Genomic DNA, 19,902 nt, shown 5'->3' on the forward strand with positions numbered 1-19,902 from the left:
CCTGTTCACATGCCCCCCCCCCATCCAGCCTGTTCACATGCCCCCCCCCCATCCAGCCTGTTCACATGCCCCCCCCCCATCCAGCCTGTTCACATGCCCCCCCCCCATCCAGCCTGTTCACATGCCCCCCCCCCCATCCAGCCTGTTCACATGCCCCCCCCCCATCCAGCCTGTTCACATGCCCCCCCCCCATCCAGCCTGTTCACATGCCCCCCCCCCATCCAGCCTGTTCACATGCCCCCCCCATCCAGCCTGTTCACATGCCCCCCCCATCCAGCCTGTTCACATGCCCCCCCCATCCAGCCTGTTCACATGCCCCCCCCATCCTGCCTGCTCATATACCATCCTGGTATATGGCCTGTATCATATAGCACAGAGAAAAAAATAAACGTTTATACTCACCTTTTCCTCACTCCCTGCAGCACCGCTCACATCTTCCTCTCTGGCACGCTGATCTGTGTGTGTGGAGCCGTTCCCCTGCAATACGCGATGTCTTCCTGTCTGTGCCGATCAGCTGACCAGCACAGCACAGATCAGCTGACCGGCACAGATCAGCTGACCGGCACAGACAGGAAGTCATCGCGTGCAGCAGGGGGGCGGCTCCACACACGGGGACGGGTGAGTGTACTGATTCACTGCACCCCGCGCTGGTAATGATGTGCGGGGGGCAGTGAATACAGCCGCACATGATCACTCCAGGCTGTAATTGCCAGGGGTGATCATGCCGGCTCTTTACTATGCGTGCGTCCCCGCTCATCCTTCCGCCCACCTGTCAGTGCCGGCTTCAGCGCTGAGAGATGGGCGGGAGGATGGGCGTGCATATGTAATGAGCGGGCCCACGTGGTCACGAGCAGGCGCTGCTGCTGCCTGCTCGTGCCCCCGATGACCCGCAGCACCCTCATTCCCAGCCGCAGCCCTATAGTCAGACCATAAGACGCACCCCCAACTTTCCCCCAACATTTGGGGGGAAAAAGTGCGTCTTATGGTCCGAAAAATACGGTATACACCATATTCCTGTACCAAATCTGCATCTTCTGGCAAAAAAATGCATCAATAAATGATGCGGTTTTGATGCGCTATTGGGGACTGCACACCGTTTTTTTAAATTGTTTATTAAATATTTGTAAAAAAAACTGCATGGGTTCCTTCTTATTTTGATACACAGCCAAGATAAGCACACGGCTGGGAGCTGCAGCCTGTAGCTGTATGTTCTTTCTGTGCTGGGTATCACAATACTTATTTATTTTTACAGCACTATATGGACACAGACAGCATGAGTGATTTCAAGCAGTCACACACGGTATCACACAGAGTGGGAGTGCGGTCTGACTGCAACCAGAGACATCGGGGCTGCCGGTGGGTTGGGGGGGAGAAGCAGTCCATATGTATTGAGGGTAATGATCGAACCTGGAAGTAGCGTTACAGCCGCGCAGGAGACTCGGTAAGTGTAATGCTCTTGCTCTAATCCTCTTAGCCCTTTCCACCATCATTTTAAATCACAATATTTTGGTTCCTATGGATATATATGAGGATCGGCGGCTGGGCAGATATTCAGGATTAATTCCAGCCTGGAACCAGGTGGTTTTTTTTTTTTTTTTTTTTAAATTTCTGAGGATTCGCCCATTTCTAATTATAAGCAGAGAAAAAGAGGTCACTTACCTAAAAGAGGACGGTGGTCTGCTGTCAGGTGTACTAGATGATAAAGCTGGAAACAGTTTTCTTTGATCTTCTCTTGGTGTGAATGGTCTTTTAGTTTTCAGAGTTCGAAGAGAATTTCTGGCTTCATTTATGATTTCAGCACTTGTCTTTTGGGCAGAATTGGGCGGTTTATAAAAAGGATCTGATCTCTTATCACGTGAGGAATGCATCTTTTCCAATGACCTTGATTCTGGTCACAATAATACCATCAGATAAAACCACTACCTAAAAAGGCAAGAAATAAGCATGGTCAAAAAGTCGAAACGATCCAAATTGAGAAAAACCACTCATGTTACTTCCATGGACCTTTCCAGGATTAGGCTGCAATCATAATGCTAAAGATGCTCAGGTAATATTGTAGTATTGTTTTGTTTAACCCTTTAGTACTGCATATATGTTGTTCCTTAAAGGGGTTTTATCCACCACCCCTCTCTTCTGCACTGAGATGTAAGAGGTGCTACTGAAGTTGTGTCAACGGACACATACCAGGTATGGCCGGCAGGTAAGTGTATGATACTCGCTGGGTGTATGCAAGACTTGCCAATACCTTCCAAGTGGCCGACAACACCACATCAGTGGAAGTCAGAGACCCTGATTAACCCCTTGAATTAACAAATAAAGCTCAGGAACAGTTGTCCTAGTTATCTTGTGTTTGTTGAAACCAGCAGAAGCAGCAACATTACGGCTAACCCTATTGTGCATGTCAATCATTCAGCGCTGTGTAAGATGAATCCTGGATCGGAAAACAATATGGGGTTTAATAGTAGTCTTAAGGCCCATATACACGCAACAACATCGCTAATGAGATGTCGTTGGTGGTCACGGAATTCGTGACGCACATCCGGCCTCGTTAGGGACGTCGTTGCGTGTAACACCTACGAGCGAGTGTTAACAATCATAAATACTCACCTAGTCGTTGATCGTTGACACGTCGTTCATTTTGATAATGTCGTTGCTCTTTTTGGATGCAGGTTGTTCATCATTCCTGAGGCAGCACACATCGCTATGTGTGACACCCCGGGAACGACGAACAACACCATACCTGCGTCCTCCGGCAACGAGGTGGGCGTGTCTTTCCTTCGGCTGCTCTCCGCCCCTCTGCTTCTATTGGCCACCTGCCGTGTGACGCCGCACAAACCGCCCCCTTAGAAAGGCAGTTCGCCGGCCACAGCGACGTCGCTAGGAAGGTAAGTATGTGTGATGGGGACTAACTATATTGTGCGCCACGGGCAGTGATTTGCCCGTGATGCACAAACGACGGGGACGGGTGCGATCTGCAGCGACATCACTAGCGATGTCGCTGTGTGTAAAGCAGCCTTAAGTTCAGAGGTGGAGGATTTGTTGTGTGGGCTCTAAGATATCTGTAGGGAATGTCCACCTCCAAGGACAGAAAACCTATTGGTATAAAATGACTACACTTCCCACTTTTTGTTATCGGCTTACAGTCAACTTACAAGAGATAATTCATGGTAATACTTGAAGGGAGAGACCAGGTAGATGCTTTACAAACAGCCTACACCGAGGCACCAAGCCTTTCTGGACACTGATAGAGCGTGAAAAAAAGTATTCAGCCAAGGTGGCAGGTTTTCCGTAGGCTGCTTTCACACATCCGGTTTTTGCAGTGCGGCTCAATCCGGCTCAAAAACCTATGCAACGGATGCGGCAAAAAAAACGGATTCGTTTTATAAGTTTTTCCATGCGGCCCGTCCGTTTTTTGACAGATGCGGCTTGATACTGAGCATGCGCAGTGCAAAAAACCGCATCCGGCGGCCGGATGCGGTTTTTGCCACAGGACGCCGCATCCGGTGTCCATAGGCTTGCATTGTAAATCGTGCTGCATTGTGATGGATCCGGCGCGATGCGTTTTTTTCGCCGCACAAAAAAACGTGCCAGGCAACGTTCCATCCGGCCACCGCATGGGCTAAATATGCCGCATCCGGCAAAAAACGGACGCAACGCAAGGCCATGCGGCACAATACAGCGCTAATGCAAGTCTATGCGGAAAAAACGCAACCGGCGAAAAAAAAACAAAAAACGGTTGCGTTTTTTCTGCAAAGCGCCGTATTGTGCTGCTCAGCAAAAACCGGATGCGTGAAAGCCGCCTTAGTGTCCTGTCCTTGTGCGGTTATGGCTGATGGGGATTGCTAATGAACAGTATACTCTGTCTTTTTTGGACATTTTCACTGTAGATCTCACCTCCTCAGTGCACAGTGGGTGAAATCTTGGGTGAATCCTCAGCAGGTTGCACATATTTCCATCTGCGTCTGCACTTACCCTTAGGGATTGTTCACACAATGCATTTTTTTTTCCACGCATTTTTTTCCACATTTTCTCAGGAGCAAAAAATGATGCACTTTATAGTACCAGCAAAATAAATGAGATTTCTGAATCTGATGTGCAAATTATTTATTTATTCCTTACTATTTTGAAAAATAAAATACTTTTTTCCAAATCTACAGCATATCAACTGGTTTTGATGCAAAAAAAATCAGCTGCAAATAAATACTCATGGTGTGCACATCACTAGTGTAATCCATCAGGGAAATCTACTTATTTAGGGGACGGCGTCCAATGATTTCCATCTCCCAACCTGTATATAGAATCTTTGTATGTTGCCATCTTCTAGTTACGGGAGTTCTACCTATGCAGTCATCAGGATTAGTGAAGAAACTTGAGCGCACGTTGTTTTCTGTATACATGCATCCAACGCAGTGCAAATCTGCCCATAGAAGAGCGGCTGACACCGAATCTCCCAGTGTCACATTCTCTGGAGCAATGATGGTGCTAATAAATTATTCGCTCTATACCTCCCTGTTTCTGATTTTCTTCAACTGAGTCATAACGGAGCCGTGTACTGAGGACAACCCTGGTCTGTTGTGGCATATTGGCATCTTGAAGGGTCATCTCTGGTGGGGCCTTAATGAGCCAGAAAGGACTGACACTCTTGGGCACCTCCTTGGGTTGTGGTCTATGTGGGTTTCTGTCCCTGCTGCCCCCTGCATGTGGCACTATGTTTGGCCGCCGCACTCCTGTAGGGGCATCTGTTACTGCCTCATATTTTTATGGGAACATCGGGGTCTCGCTCTCCCTGGATTGAAGATACATGTTTGCTTCACATTATAAATGGAGATATCTGTAGCTGGCTCACACTGTTATGGGGGCACATGTGGCTGTCTCACATTGTTATGGGACCACCTGTGGCTGGATCACATCATTAAGGGAGCACCTGTGGCTGGCTCACACTTATGGTGTTATGGGGGCACCTGTGGCTGTCTCACATTGTTATGGGACCACCTGTGGCTGGATCACATCATTAAGGGAGCACCTGTGGCTGGCTCACACTGTTTTGGGGTCATCTGTGGCAGGCTCACACTGTTATGGGGTCACCTGTGGCAGGCTCACACTGTTATGGGGTCACCTGTGGCAGGCTCACACTGTTATGGGGACACCTGTGGCTGGCACACAGTTATGGGGGCACCTGTGGCTGGCTCACACTGTTATGGGGGCACCTGTGGCTGGCTCACACTGTTATGGGGGCACCTGTGGCTGGCTCACACTGTTATGGGGGCACCTGTGGCTGGATCACATCATTAAGGGAGCACCTGTGGCTGGCTCACACTGTTATGGGGCCACCTGTGGCTGGATCACATCATTAAGGGAGCACCTGTGGCTGGCTCACACTGTTATGGGGTCACCTGTGGCAGGCTCACACTGTTATGGGGTCACCTGTGGCAGGCTCACACTGTTATGGGGTCACCTGTGGCAGGCTCACACTGTTATGGGGTCACCTGTGGCTGGCACACTGTTATGGGGGCACCTGTGGCTGGCTCACACTGTTATGGGGGCACCTGTGGCTGGCTCACACTGTTATGGGGGCACCTGTGGCTGGCTCACACAGTTATGGGGGCACCTGTGGCTGGCTCACACAGTTATGGGGGCACCTGTGGCTGGCTCACACTGTTATGGGGGCACCTGTGGCTGGCTCACACTGTTATGGGGGCACCTGTGGCTGGCTCACACTGTTATGGGGGCACCTGTGGCTGGCTCACACTGTTATGGGGGCACCTGTGGCTGGCTCACACTGTTATGGGGGCACCTGTGGCTGGCTCACACTGTTATGGGGGCACCTGTGGCTGGCTCACACTGTTATGGGGGCACCTGTGGCTGGCTCACACTGTTATGGGGGCACCTGTGGCTGGCTCACACTGTTATGGGGGCACCTGTGGCTGGCCCACACTGTTATGGGGGCACCTGTGGCTGGCTCACACTGTTATGGGGGCACCTGTGGCTGGCACACACAGTTATGGGGGCACCTGTGGCTGGCACACACTGTTATGGGGGCACATGTGACAGGCTCACACTGTTATGGGGGCACATGTGACAGGCTCACACTGTTATGGGGGCACCTGTGGCTGGCTCACACTGTTATGGGGGCACCTGTGGCTGGCTCACACTGTTATGGGGGCACCTGTGGCTGGCTCACACTGTTATGGAGGCACATGTGGCTGGCTCACACTGTTATGGGGGCACCTGTGGCTGGCTCACACTGTTATGGGGGCACCTGTGGCTGGCTCACACTGTTATGGGGGCACCTGTGGCTGGCACACACAGTTATGGGGGCACCTATGGCTGGCACACACAGTTATGGGGGCACCTGTAGAAGGCTCACACTGTTATGGGGCACCTGTGACAGGCTCACACTGTTATGGGGCACCTGTGACAGGCTCACACTGTTATGGGGGCACCTGTGACAGGCTCACACTGTTATGGGGGCACCTGTGACAGGCTCACACTGTTATGGGGGCACCTGTGACAGGCTCACACTGTTATGGGGGCACCTGTGACAGGCTCACACTGTTATGGGGGCACCTGTGACAGGCTCACACTGTTATGGGGGCACCTGTGACAGGCTCACACTGTTATGGGGGCACCTGTGACAGGCTCACACTGTTATGGGGGCACCTGTGACAGGCTCACACTGTTATGGGGGCACATGTGGCTGGCTCACACTGTTATGGGGGCACCTGTGGCTGGCTCACACTGTTATGGGGGCACCTGTGGCTGGCTCACACTGTTATGGTGTTATGGGGGCACCTGTGGCTGTCTCACATTGTTATGGGACCACCTGTGGCTGGATCACCTCATTAAGGGAGCACCTGTGGCTGGCTCACACTGTTATGGGGATACCTGTGGCTGGCTCACACTGTTATGGGGACACCTGTGGCTGGCACACAGTTATGGGGGCACCTGTGGCTGGCACACAGTTATGGGGGCACCTGTGGCTGGCACACACAGTTATGGGGGCACCTGTGGCTGGCACACACTGTTATGGGGGCACCTGTGGCTGGCTCACACTGTTATGGGGGCACCTGTGGCTGGCTCACACTGTTATGGGGGCACCTGTGGCTGGCTCACACTGTTATGGGGGCACCTGTGGCTGGCACACACAGTTATGGGGGCACCTGTAGAAGGCTCACACTGTTATGGGGCACCTGTGACAGGCTCACACTGTTATGGGGGCACCTGTGACAGGCTCACACTGTTATGGGGGCACCTGTGGCTGGCTCACACTGTTATGGGGGCACCTGTGGCTGGCTCACACTGTTATGGGGGCACCTGTGGCTGGCTCACATTGTTATGGGACCACCTGTGGCTGGCTCACACTGTTATGGGGATACCTGTGGCTGGCACACACAGTTATGGGGGCACCTGTGGCTGGCACACACAGTTATGGGGGCACCTGTAGAAGGCTCACACTGTTATGGGGCACCTGTGACAGGCTCACACTGTTATGGGGGCACCTGTGACAGGCTCACACTGTTATGGGGGCACCTGTGACAGGCTCACACTGTTATGGGGGCACCTGTGGCTGGCTCACACTGTTATGGGGGCACCTGTGGCTGGCTCACACTGTTATGGGGGCACCTGTGGCTGGCTCACATTGTTATGGGACCACCTGTGGCTGGATCACACTGTTATGGGGATACCTGTGGCTGGCACACAGTTATGGGGACACCTGTGGCTGGCACACAGTTATGGGGACACCTGTGGCTGGCACACAGTTATGGGGACACCTGTGGCTGGCACACACAGTTATGGGGGCACCTATGGCTGGCTCACACTGTTATGCGGGCACCTGTGGCTGGCTCACACTGTTATGGGGATACCTGTGGCTGGCTCACACTGTTATGGGGATACCTGTGGCTGGCACACACATTTATGGGGGCACCTGTGGCTGGCACACACAGTTATGGGGGGCACCTGTGGCTGGCTCACACTGTTATGCAGGCACCTGTGGCTGGCTCACACTGTTATGCGGGCACCTGTGGCTGGCTCACACTGTTATGGGGATACCTGTGGCTGGCACACACAGTTATGGGGGCACCTGTGGCTGGCTCACACAGTTATGGGGGCACCTGTGGCTGGCTCACACAGTTATGGGGGCACCTGTGGCTGGCTCACACAGTTATGGGGGCACCTGTGGCTGGCTCACACTGTTATGGGGGCACCTGTGGCTGGCTCACACTGTTATGGGGGCACCTGTGGCTGGCTCACACTGTTATGGGGCACCTGTGACAGGCTCACACTGTTATGGGGGCACCTGTGGCTGGCTCACACTGTTATGGGGGCACCTGTGGCTGGCTCACACTGTTATGGGGGCACCTGTGGCTGGCTCACACTGTTATGGGGGCACCTGTGGCTGGCCCACACTGTTATGGGGGCACCTGTGGCTGGCTCACACTGTTATGGGGGCACCTGTGGCTGGCACACACAGTTATGGGGGCACCTGTGGCTGGCACACACAGTTATGGGGGCACCTGTGGCTGGCACACACAGTTATGGGGGCACCTGTGGCTGGCACACACAGTTATGGGGGCACCTGTGACAGGCTCACACTGTTATGGGGGCACATGTGACAGGCTCACACTGTTATGGGGGCACCTGTGGCTGGCTCACACTGTTATGGGGGCACCTGTGGCTGGCTCACACTGTTATGGGGGCACCTGTGGCTGGCTCACACTGTTATGGGGGCACATGTGGCTGGCTCACACTGTTATGGGGGCACCTGTGGCTGGCTCACACTGTTATGGGGGCACCTGTGGCTGGCTCACACTGTTATGGGGGCACCTGTGGCTGGCACACACAGTTATGGGGGCACCTGTAGAAGGCTCACACTGTTATGGGGCACCTGTGACAGGCTCACACTGTTATGGGGCACCTGTGACAGGCTCACACTGTTATGGGGGCACCTGTGACAGGCTCACACTGTTATGGGGGCACCTGTGACAGGCTCACACTGTTATGGGGGCACCTGTGACAGGCTCACACTGTTATGGGGGCACCTGTGACAGGCTCACACTGTTATGGGGGCACCTGTGACAGGCTCACACTGTTATGGGGGCACATGTGGCTGGCTCACACTGTTATGGGGGCACATGTGGCTGGCTCACACTGTTATGGGGGCACCTGTGGCTGGCTCACACTGTTATGGGGGCACCTGTGGCTGGCTCACACTGTTATGGTGTTATGGGGGCACCTGTGGCTGTCTCACATTGTTATGGGACCACCTGTGGCTGGATCACCTCATTAAGGGAGCACCTGTGGCTGGCTCACACTGTTATGGGGATACCTGTGGCTGGCTCACACTGTTATGGGGACACCTGTGGCTGGCACACAGTTATGGGGGCACCTGTGGCTGGCACACAGTTATGGGGGCACCTGTGGCTGGCACACACAGTTATGGGGGCACCTGTGGCTGGCACACACAGTTATGGGGGCACCTGTGGCTGGCACACACAGTTATGGGGATACCTGTGGCTGGCACACACAGTTATGGGGGCACCTGTGGCTGGCACACACAGTTATGGGGGCACCTGTGGCTGGCACACACTGTTATGGGGATACCTGTGGCTGGCACACACAGTTATGGGGGCACCTGTGGCTGGCACACTATAATGGGGACACCTATAGATCATAGTGTAGACATAGGGCACATTGACAGCTGGGTTTATTATTCCTATTTCCTATTGGCTGGAATAACTGAGGCGCAGCCACGAGCAGACCTATAAACCAGCACAGCAACTACAGCGAGATGTAATGTGACGTCACAGCAGAGCAAGGCGTGAGCGGTCACCATGGTAACCAGCAGGAAAACTTCCTCCCGCTCCTGTTCATTCTATAGTGGTTGCTGACATGTGCACGTGCACACCGGGATAAAACCGGGAGCGATAAAAAGCAAAACTCACCTTTCAGTTCTGGATCCGTGCAAAACGACAACCAGGAAAGAAACAACGTGCGCCGCTACTGAGCCCACAGCCGGACAGCACCGCGCATGCGCCCTGGATGGACACGAGGGGCGGAGTCTGCTGTGTTGGTACTTGTTGTGATTACGGTGCTGAGGTGAAGGCGGTGATTGACCGCAGGTGTGAGAAGGCTACTGTATAGGACGTAAAGCACTCATGCCGTAAACTTTCTGAAACCAATATGGAGGAGTGAGCGCCAGAGAGGTGGGCTGGTGGACCCCTCCCCCACATTGTCCAAGTTGGCTTTCTAACTAGGGACAGGGCAAGGTGTCCACATCCAGCCACAGTGCCCATAGGGGCTACAGCAGATAACTGCTGCTTATTGGCTGGTAACATGTCCCAGATTTGCCGCTGTCTCAGCCTTTGCGTTGCAGGCGGCATCGTCTGATTGGCTGACCATTGGAAATCCACAGCCGCGGTCAGTTTACGCTAGAGATGTTTTTCCACGGGATGTAAATGAGATTTCCTAAGCTCTGTACGATGCTGCTAATGGAAAATGCAGTGTGACCGCAGCCTAATGGATGGGATTTCAATTTCTTGAGGAAATTTCCCCGAAATGGACATTTTTATGTGGAAAAAACATTTGTTAAAAAAGAAAACAGCGCCACATAGTAACATTTTCCCATGAAAATAAATCGTAAGCTTATGCAAAGAGTTTTTGAAATAGTTTTACATAAGAAAAACTCGCGGTGCACGTTACGTACCCTTTGGGTCTGCTCACGTAATATCCACAATAGACATGAGCCAAAAGATTCAACCCCCCCTAGTCTGGTATCCAGTCAGGGCTCACTTCTGTGGCGGTAATCCTCTGCTGAGCCTCCTCTGCTGAGCCTCCTCTGCGGTGTACTGGGCTTCCATGATGCCTTTCCTTCCCTTCCTGTAATATTGTCCTGCATCCTGGCTCTGTCTAATAATGTCACCTATCCTGACCCCTATATTTAATAATGTCTTCCATTCTGGCTCCTTCCTGTAATCAAGTCCTCCGTCCTGGCCCCATTATTTAATAATGTGTTCCATCCTGGCTTCTTTATTAAATAAAGTTCCCCATCCTGGGCCCTTTTTGTTTAATAATATCCTCCATCCTGGTCCCTTTAATTAATAATGTCCCCCTTCCTGTACTAATGTCCTCCACGATGGCCCCTTCCTGTAGTAAGGTCCCCCATCCTGGGCCCTTTTTGTTTAATAATATCCTCCATCCTGGTCCCTTTAATTAATAATGTCCCCCTTCCTGTAATAATGTCCTCCACGCTGGCCCCTTTCTGTAGTAAGGTCCCCCATCCTGGGCCCTTTTTGTTTAATAATATCCTCCATCCTGGTCCCTTTAATTAATAATGTCCCCCTTCCTGTAATAATGTCCTCCACGCTGGCCCCTTTCTGTAGTAAGGTCCCCCATCCTGGGCCCTTTTTGTTTAATAATATCCTCCATCCTGGCCCCTTTATTTAATAATGTCCTCCTTACTGTAATAAAGTCCTCCACCCTGGCCCCTTCCTGTAGTAATGTAAGGGGTGGACGGACCCCTTACAAGGAGGTGCAGTTTCCCCCCTGAAGATACCCCACTCTGGGGTAGATAAAGTAGTTACTGTTGATGTTATTAATAAAAATGTTTTTACTGTGTAGTGGGTTTCCCCTAGTGGCCGGGTGGGACGGCTGTCCCCATAGAAACAGTGTAGGAGGGAGGAGGAGCCGGCAGCTTAGGGGGAAGGGAGAGAAGTGTGTGTTGAAGGCAGTTGATTCCGGGACGGGGGAAAAGGAACAGCCAGGGGCAGAGTGTGGAGCTGAGTGGACAGAAAGAACGAAGGGAAGGAGAGAAGAAGTGTCCTCAATGGTGAAGCAGAATTTGTGTGGGTCAAGTCTGTGATAGCCGGAGTGGGAGCCTAGGTCTAGTAGAGTAGCCGGGCAAATCCCCACTAGAGGAGACGACAAGGAAAGATTTCCCCGGACAGGAATTGTGACCGTGCGCTACAAGATCCGTGCATTGAGCTGTCTGTGAAACTCTGTGCAATAAATATGTCGTTTGGTTTATCTGATCCCTGCCTGAAGAGTCTTCCTGCGGCCGATGGTGTGCTCTTTTCCACCACACTCTGCCCCACAGAACAATCCCCTGTCCCAATAGTGACGGCGGAGCCGGGGGTTGGCCTGATAGAAAAAGGGGCCACGACTACAATCCCCGAGGCACCCCTGGCACCCCGTTACATGTGGCATAGTCGGTAGGATCCGGACTATTGGCGAAGGGTCCCGGTTCCATATTGGGAAGAACAAGTGGTGCCTAAGGCGTTGGACCGGGCACAAGATGGCGCTAAGATGGCCGCCGTCTTCACGAACACAGTGAGTGCGCGGAAGATTGGCGCCAAAAGAAAAACCTGGGGCTGGCCGGCGAAGAAAAAGAAGTACGGAGTACGCCGCCCAAAGAGGGGAGGTGCTGGCCCCAGGATGCTGCTGAAGACATGTGAAGTGGGCGGCGTTACAGGAAAAAAGAAGGGCCGCCTAGGTTGGGTCGATTCAATGTGCGAGACTGGGGGTGGAGTGTATCCAAGAGCGGGAAAAGAAGGCCCGCCTCCACCTTCCCCAGCATCTCCACCTGCCTTGGCGCCATTACAGGAGACGCCAACTCAACCGCTGATTGCAAGTGAGATGGAGCCACAGACCAGGCAGCGAGCTGCAGCAGGTGCGCTGATAGCCACCAGCCTGGGAAGAGGACGCCTGCGGCAGAGTGTAGCCGAGGAGGCGTTTACCATAAAGTTGCCGGCTGTGCCAGGAGGTCCGGAGCGACCTGCAAAAATAACGTGGGTCACCTCCTGGGATGCCGCGACCGGTGAAACCTCTACTGAAGTCCGGGCCACTTACAAGACACAACTGCAGCCGGGAAGCAAAGTCCTGGGAACTCCACGCCAGTGTCCGGAGGTGTTCACGCCAGTCGAGGTGGGACCTCCAACCCACACAGCAGTTCCGGCCACGGAAGAGCAGCATGCCCGGGAGCTAGAAGAAGATGAGTGGGGATTCTTTTGGGAGCCGGTGAAGCCGACGCCCCTGACTCAGCGAAAGTCCCCACCGCCTGAACCCGATCCGGTGCAGGAAAGGTTACTGGCCGAGACCGTGGCCCGCGAGATGATGGCCGGTCCCCTTAGCGACGAGTTTGATCGGCAGTGCACCGTTGCCACCGTGGTCAAATTCAATCAGGCGGAGGGCTATGGATTCATTGAGGACGAAGAGACCGGTGACCATTTTTTCTACAACCGGGTTAACCTGGACACTGAGGGCTTACCACAACGCCTTCATACGCTGTACCCGGGAGAAAAGGTGAAGTTCCGGAGAGAAGTGGGATGCCGGGGCCTATTTGCCGTAGGAGTGACCCGGATGCCCACTGCACAAGAGGCCGCACAGTGGCAGCAAGAGATCGAATGGGAAGAGTGTCAATACCGGAGACGTACACAACAGAGACCGGTGCTGGCTGAGATTTCCCGGCCGAGAAACATGCTGGCGGTGTCGCCAGAAGTCATGACAGGACTGAGTGCTGACCCAGAAAAGGGGACACCGGCGGTGTTAGCGATCCACCAGAGTATGGTCACACACCCGGTGATCGTCGTGGGTAGTCCCCAGCCGTCCCGTTCAGCGACCCCGTCACCCCCGTTGGGGGTTGAAGAGGCAAAACCGGAGACAGAGGCGTTAGAATCACCAGTCAATTACGAACCGTTCCGGAGGCTGCGCCGCTTGCCAGGTCAGTCCCTCTCCGAATATGTGAGGGCCCAGCGGGCCGAATGGCAGCGCGCGTACCATCCCGTGTGAACCGTAATGACCGGAGGTAATGGACATGTTCGTGTTAAGTACCGGCATTGTTGAAAGAGCCGGGAAAGGTTTACAGTTTGCAACCATGTTCAAGTTACCGAGCCCGGAAGGGGCCTGATGCCGGACTGTGCAAGGGGCTCCCTCTGTGATGTAAACGGAGACTTTATTGTTTGTGCTCCTGCCTACCAAGACCGGGAGTGCTGTGAAGGCCTCCGGGCAGAAGACCAGCAAAGACCGGGAGTGCCTGCTGAAGGCCTCCGGGCACACTGCCTACAGAGACCGGGAGCTCCCAGGGAGGGACTCCGGGCGCCGAACTTGGACGCTCAGTGGTTGTCTCTGTTCAAGAAAGTTTTAAAGTTTTACCCAAAGTTTGCCTTGCTGCTAAATTGTGTTTTGCAGGTGCGAGCCTTGCCGGGAGGCTAAGGCAGAAAGAGGGGAGGAATGTAAGAGGTGGACGGACCCCTTACAAGGAGGTGCAGTTTCCCCCCTGAAGATACCCCACTCTGTTGATGTTATTAATAAAAATGTTTTTACTGTGTAGTGGGTTTCCCCTAGTGGCCGGGTGGGATGGCTGTCCCCATAGAAACAGTGTAGGAGGGAGGAGGAGCCGGCAGCTTAGGGGGAAGGGAGAGAAGTGTGTGTTGAAGGCAGTTGATTCCGGGACGGGGGAGAAGGAACAGCCAGGGGCAGAGTGTGGAGCTGAGTGGACAGAAAGAACGAAGGGAAGGAGAGAAGAAGTGTCCTCAATGGTGAAGCAGAATTTGTGTGGGTCAAGTCTGTGATAGCCGGAGTGGGAGCCTAGGTGAAGTAGAGTAGCCGGGCACATCCCCACTAGAGGAGACGACAAGGAAAGATTTCCCCGGACAGGAATTGTGACCGTGCGCTACAAGATCCGTGCATTGAGCTGTCTGTGAAACTCTGTGCAATAAATATGTCGTTTGGTTTATCTGATCCCTGCCTGAAGAGTCTTCCTGCGGCCGATGGTGTGCTCTTTTCCACCACACTCTGCCCCACAGAACAATCCCCTGTCCCAATAGTGACGGCGGAGCCGGGGGTTGGCCTGATAGAAAAAGGGGCCACGACTAAAATCCCCGAGGCACCCCTGGCACCCCGTTACAGTAAGGTCCCCCATCCTGGGCCTTTTTTGTTTAATAATATCCTCCCTCCTGGTCCCTTTAATTAATAATGTCCCCCTTCCTGTAATAATGACCTCCACCGTGGCCCCTTCCTGTAGTAAGGTCCCCCATCCTGGGCCCTTTTTGTTTAATAATGTCCTCCATCCTGCCTCCTTCCTTTAATAAGTTCCCCCATCCTGTGGCTTTTTTTTTTTAATTAATTTATTAAGTAACAGAAATAAACCAGGTACAGAATAAGGACATATATAATGCATGTTTGCAAAGCTGTAAGAGAATTCAGTACAAAGAGAAAACTTATTCCAGGTACCTGGGGTGCATATACACCTAAACAAGACACAGAGAACAAGGGTAAAAACAAAACAAAAGAATTACAGTGACCGTTTCTGTCATAGGTGCCAACCATCAAGCATTCAACATTACCAGACCATAATATACTTACAATAGTATAAGAGCGAACGAACAAGCCAGAAAATTATCACTTTTAAATGGGTTACATCAAAGGAAAGGCATTCCACATCTCCCAAACCTTATTATATTTCTCAGGGCAACCCCTATTTTGATATACTGTCCATTCATAGGGGAGCATTGCATTTACTAGCTCCACCCATGCACATAACGTCGAGGGGGAAATGCCCATCCATCACAGGGCAATACGTTTCCTGGCCATAAAAAGGGGCTCCCGGAGAAAGATTTTGTGGTGATGAGACCAAGTTCCCTCGTCCAAGACTCCAAACAGACAGAGAAGTGGGTCGAGAGGTATAGGGAAGGAGGCCAGGAAGGACAGAGGCGATTCACACATCACGCCAAAAAGCAGCGATTACCGGGCAGCCCCAGATCATATGGACAAAGTCTGCGTCCTCCCCATAACACTGCGGACACTCTGATGTCTCCCAGTGTCGCATTTTAAATAATCTCAGTGGGGTAAGATATACCTGGTGTATTATATAGATTTGGATCATTTTATTAATAGATGGGGAATCATCGTCCTGCATATTCGGTACCAGTAGCCCCCACCTCTCCTTGACTGCCAAAGGTTGAGATTTGTTCCCCTCGGACAGCAGGTATGTATATAAAGAGATTAATCCTTTTGGGCCTTGAGACCTAAGTATCTCTATCAAAGGAAAGGAAGATATTAGAACAGGCCCAGGAATCCCTTTCATGTCGTGCTGGACCGCCGTTCTAAGCTACAAGTACCAAAAAAATGACATCTAGCAACATTAAACTGGGATTGGATCTGGTCAAAGGATAACAAAACATTTTGCTCATAAATCTCACCGAGATAGAAAACACCATGCACACTCCAGTATGTGGAAGATGGGTGATCCGATAACGTGGCAAAATAAACATTTTTCCATCAGGGCATTTCAGTTATGACATCAGAAAAAATGCAGGACCTTCTCCACCTTCCTCCACACCTGCCGAGCCAGCCTATGAGGGGGTAGCAACTTCCGCAATTCCAATCCCTTAGGGTAAGAACGCACTTTGCTTTTTACCTGCTTTTTACCTGCGTTTTTGCTGCTTTTTCAACTGCAGCATTTAATGCCAAAATGGATGTGTTCTGCTTTTCAAGCAAAGTCTATGGGAATTCGGTTTTCTTGAACGCACTTTGCAGTTCAAAAAGGTGCCTTCTTGTGGCAGAAATTTGGGCAAAAACTCAGCTTCGCAGTGCAAAACTCAAATGGCAAAAACAACTGACATGCAGCGTGGGGGCGGGTCTGACTGCAACCAATCATGGGCGCCAGTGGGCAGGGAAAGCAGTGAATACGACATGGATTAATGAGCGGCCGGCATTTTCAAAAGAGGAAAAGCCACCGGAGCTTTGTGACTGCCGTGCAGCGCCGCGCCAGTGATTGGTGAGTATGAGAGAGGGGGGGGGAGGGGGGAGAGACACCAGGAGTGATTTTAAACTATTTAGATCGTTTTGCTGGACATGCTGAGCATGCGCAGTAGAACGTGACGGGAGCCGTCAGCGGATTCCGCCGCTTAGCGCATTGCGGCAGAATTCGCCGCCATAGACAATCATTACACACCTTGGCGGATACTAACGGAATCTGTCAAGGTGCGATATTTTAACGACACAAAAAACACTACATGCAGCGTTCTTTCCGCCTGACGCAGCGTTAAAATAACGACACTGTGTCGTGCAGCGGATTCAACGCAGACACTTGCGTTACAGTGCGTCATCCATACAAGTCTATGGAGAATAGCGCAGTGCATTAACGGACTGCGCTGTTCTCCATAGCGGCGGATTATGCGGAACGGAACGCAAGTGTGAAACCGGCCTTAGGCAAAAGAGATGGGCATCCACGAGGATATTGCCTTTAACCTGCCCGCTAAATAATAATAAAAGAAATCTGGTAACGCTGCCCTTCCCAGTTGTTCGGACCTATGGAGGGTAGTCATTTTTAATTTTGGTCTTGCATTGCCCCATACAAACCCAGTTATTAGCGTATTTAGGAATGAGAAGAATAATTTAGGGACTAAAACCGCAATATGTTTGAGAAAATAGCTAAATTTGTGGAGCAGTATCATCTTTATTAAATTAATACGTCCCGGGACTGATAAAGGAAGATTACTCCATAAGGCCTGCGACACACATCCGTGCCCCCGGTACGTGTTTGGTACGTTTTTGCACGTTGACCAATATTACCCTATGGTAGAAGGCAAACACACGTAAAACCACACGGAACGTGTGTCCGTGTGGTTAGTACGTGTGTGCGTTTTTCCACACGGTCGACATGTCCGTTTTTGTCCGTCAACACGCAGGCACGGACCCACTAAAGTCAATGGGTCCGTACCTGTACGGACGGCACACGTAGCATGTCCGTGTGTAGCACGTACCGTCCGTGTGCGTTTTTAATCAAAACATCAGCAACACTTGTTTCCAATCTATCAGGTCAATTGTCAAATTGTCAAAAGTCCTGATGTTTCAATTGGTGATGCACAAGGCCAAGGATCTTGTCAAAGGACGTTATGGTTATATGGCAGTATGCTTGAAATTTTGGCGGAAATTTGCGCATTTCACCATAAAGAATGTTAAAATGTCCATGCGTTTTCCTTAGCTTGACAAGGGGGTGGATCCACATCCTTTTTTCAACAGGTGGTTCATAATCAAGCATATGTTGCCTAACACCAAATCTCCTAGATATCAACCATAGCAAATACATTGTTGCTTCATTTGATAGAGACATTTTGGAGTCTGTATAGTGAGTGGAAGAGCCCAGAAATGATGGATTTTTATACGATGTTTAACCTAATAAACAGATGAGGGACGGTAATTGACCAATTAAACCCACCAGAATCGCATGATGAAGCATTAACTACGTAATTTGGGTATGAAAGCGGATCTTAAAAAACGGAAGTCACACGGACAACACGTACGTATTTAAGGCCAACACGGATGTTACACATGTACACACGGTGAGCATACGCCATCACACGGATGTCATACGTACCAGAGAAACGCCCATAAAAAACGGAACATGGACCCGAAAAACGGAACGTGAGACACATACGTTTTTTTATGCGGAAGTGTGTTTTAGGCCTAAAAGGAATTTGTTTAGCCAGTTCTAAAAGAGGGTGTATATTGGATGAGAAGTCGTGTTTGCTATCTTTTTGTATAATGATTCCTAAGTATTTAAAGTCTGAGACTTATGCGGGCTTGACACGGTATAATCCATCATGCGATTGCATGAGCGATCGTACCCGCCCCCGTCGTTTGTGCGTCACTGGCAATTAGTTGCCCGTGGCGCACAATGTCGTTAAACCGCCATCACACGTACTTACCTTCTTAGCGACCTCACTGTGGGCGGCGAACATCCACTTCCTGAAGGGGGAGGGACGTTCGGCGTCACAGTGACGTTACACAGCGGCCGGCCAATAGAAGCGGAGGGGCGGAGATGAGCGTGATGTAAACATCCCGCCCACCTCCTTCCTTCCTTACGCATACTCGGCGGGAGCCGCGGGACGCAGGTAAGCTGTGTTCATCATTCCTGGGGTGTCACACGGAGCGATGTGTGCTGCCCCGGGTACGATGAACAACCGGCGCAAAGTAGAATAAACGATTTTTTAAAAATGAGCAACCTGTACACGATTCGCGAATCGTAACCGATTTACGATCATTTACAGATGCTCATAGGTGTCACACGGGACGACGTCGCAAGCCATGCCGGATGTGCGTCACAAAAACCGTGACCCCAACGACATCGCACCATAGATCGTCTCGTGTGACGCCCTATAAGTGCATAGGTGATAAAGCTTCTAAGTGGGGTGTGGGACCAATTGAGAGGGACATCAAATTAGATTTATTCCAATTTATGCCTAATCAGGAATATTTAGTAAAGTCATCTATAACATTGACAACCCAACGCAGTAACCGCTCCACTTCATCCATGAATATAATCATATTGTCTGCATACAGGCCGATTGTGTCCACCCAGTGAGCAATCCGGATGCCCTTGATCAGCCTGTCAGAGTGTATCTTAATTGCTAAAGCTTCAATGGCCAGGGCAAATAGAGCTGGGGACAAGGGGCACCCCTGACGGGTCTCCCTTTCTAATAAGAAAGATTCAGATGAGATCCCATTGACCACCATTCTGGCCTTAGGGGCTCGGTTTAACATCCGGATCCAAGCACAGAATCGGGGTCCAAAAATGAAGTTCTGGAGGTAGGCCATCAGGAAGTTCTACTCCAGGGAATCGAATGTCTTGGCCGTGTCCAGCGAGGTCAAGGTGCATTCGTTGTCTGTCACTATGGTACTGTATTGGACAACTGACTGAACCCTTCTAATATTAATGGAAGTATTCTTCCCCTGGCAAAAAGCCCGTTTGTTCTGGGTTAATAATATCCAGAATTACCGAGTTCAGCCTAGTCGCCAATATTTTAGTAAAGATTTTGTAGTCCACATTCACTAAGGAGATGGAATGATATGACCCACACTCCAGGGGATCCTTCCCCACTTTTACAACTACGATAATGGTGG

At 51.5% G+C, this 19,902-nt stretch overlaps 1 protein-coding gene across 4 annotated transcripts in view; it reads right to left on the minus strand.

Moving 5' to 3' along the window:
* ARMC2 (armadillo repeat containing 2) overlaps positions 1-19,902 on the minus strand; it is a 272,150-nt gene that overhangs the window by 212,807 nt on the left and 39,441 nt on the right. For 3 of the 4 annotated variants that reach the window (XM_075338363.1, XM_075338364.1, XM_075338361.1), the window contains exons 1-2: positions 9,945-10,027; positions 1,660-1,923 (exon numbers count right to left, since the gene is read on the minus strand). In XM_075338363.1, the coding sequence (XP_075194478.1) occupies positions 1,660-1,868 (209 nt within the window). In that variant the 5' untranslated portion in view covers positions 1,869-1,923; positions 9,945-10,027. Of the gene's footprint in view, positions 1-1,659; positions 1,924-9,944; positions 10,028-19,902 lie in introns of those variants that run through there. The other variant, XM_075338362.1, reaches the window with a different exon arrangement.

The sequence above is a fragment of the Anomaloglossus baeobatrachus genome, chromosome 3 (assembly GCF_048569485.1).
Source record: "Anomaloglossus baeobatrachus isolate aAnoBae1 chromosome 3, aAnoBae1.hap1, whole genome shotgun sequence".
Lineage (NCBI taxonomy): Eukaryota > Metazoa > Chordata > Amphibia > Anura > Aromobatidae > Anomaloglossus > Anomaloglossus baeobatrachus.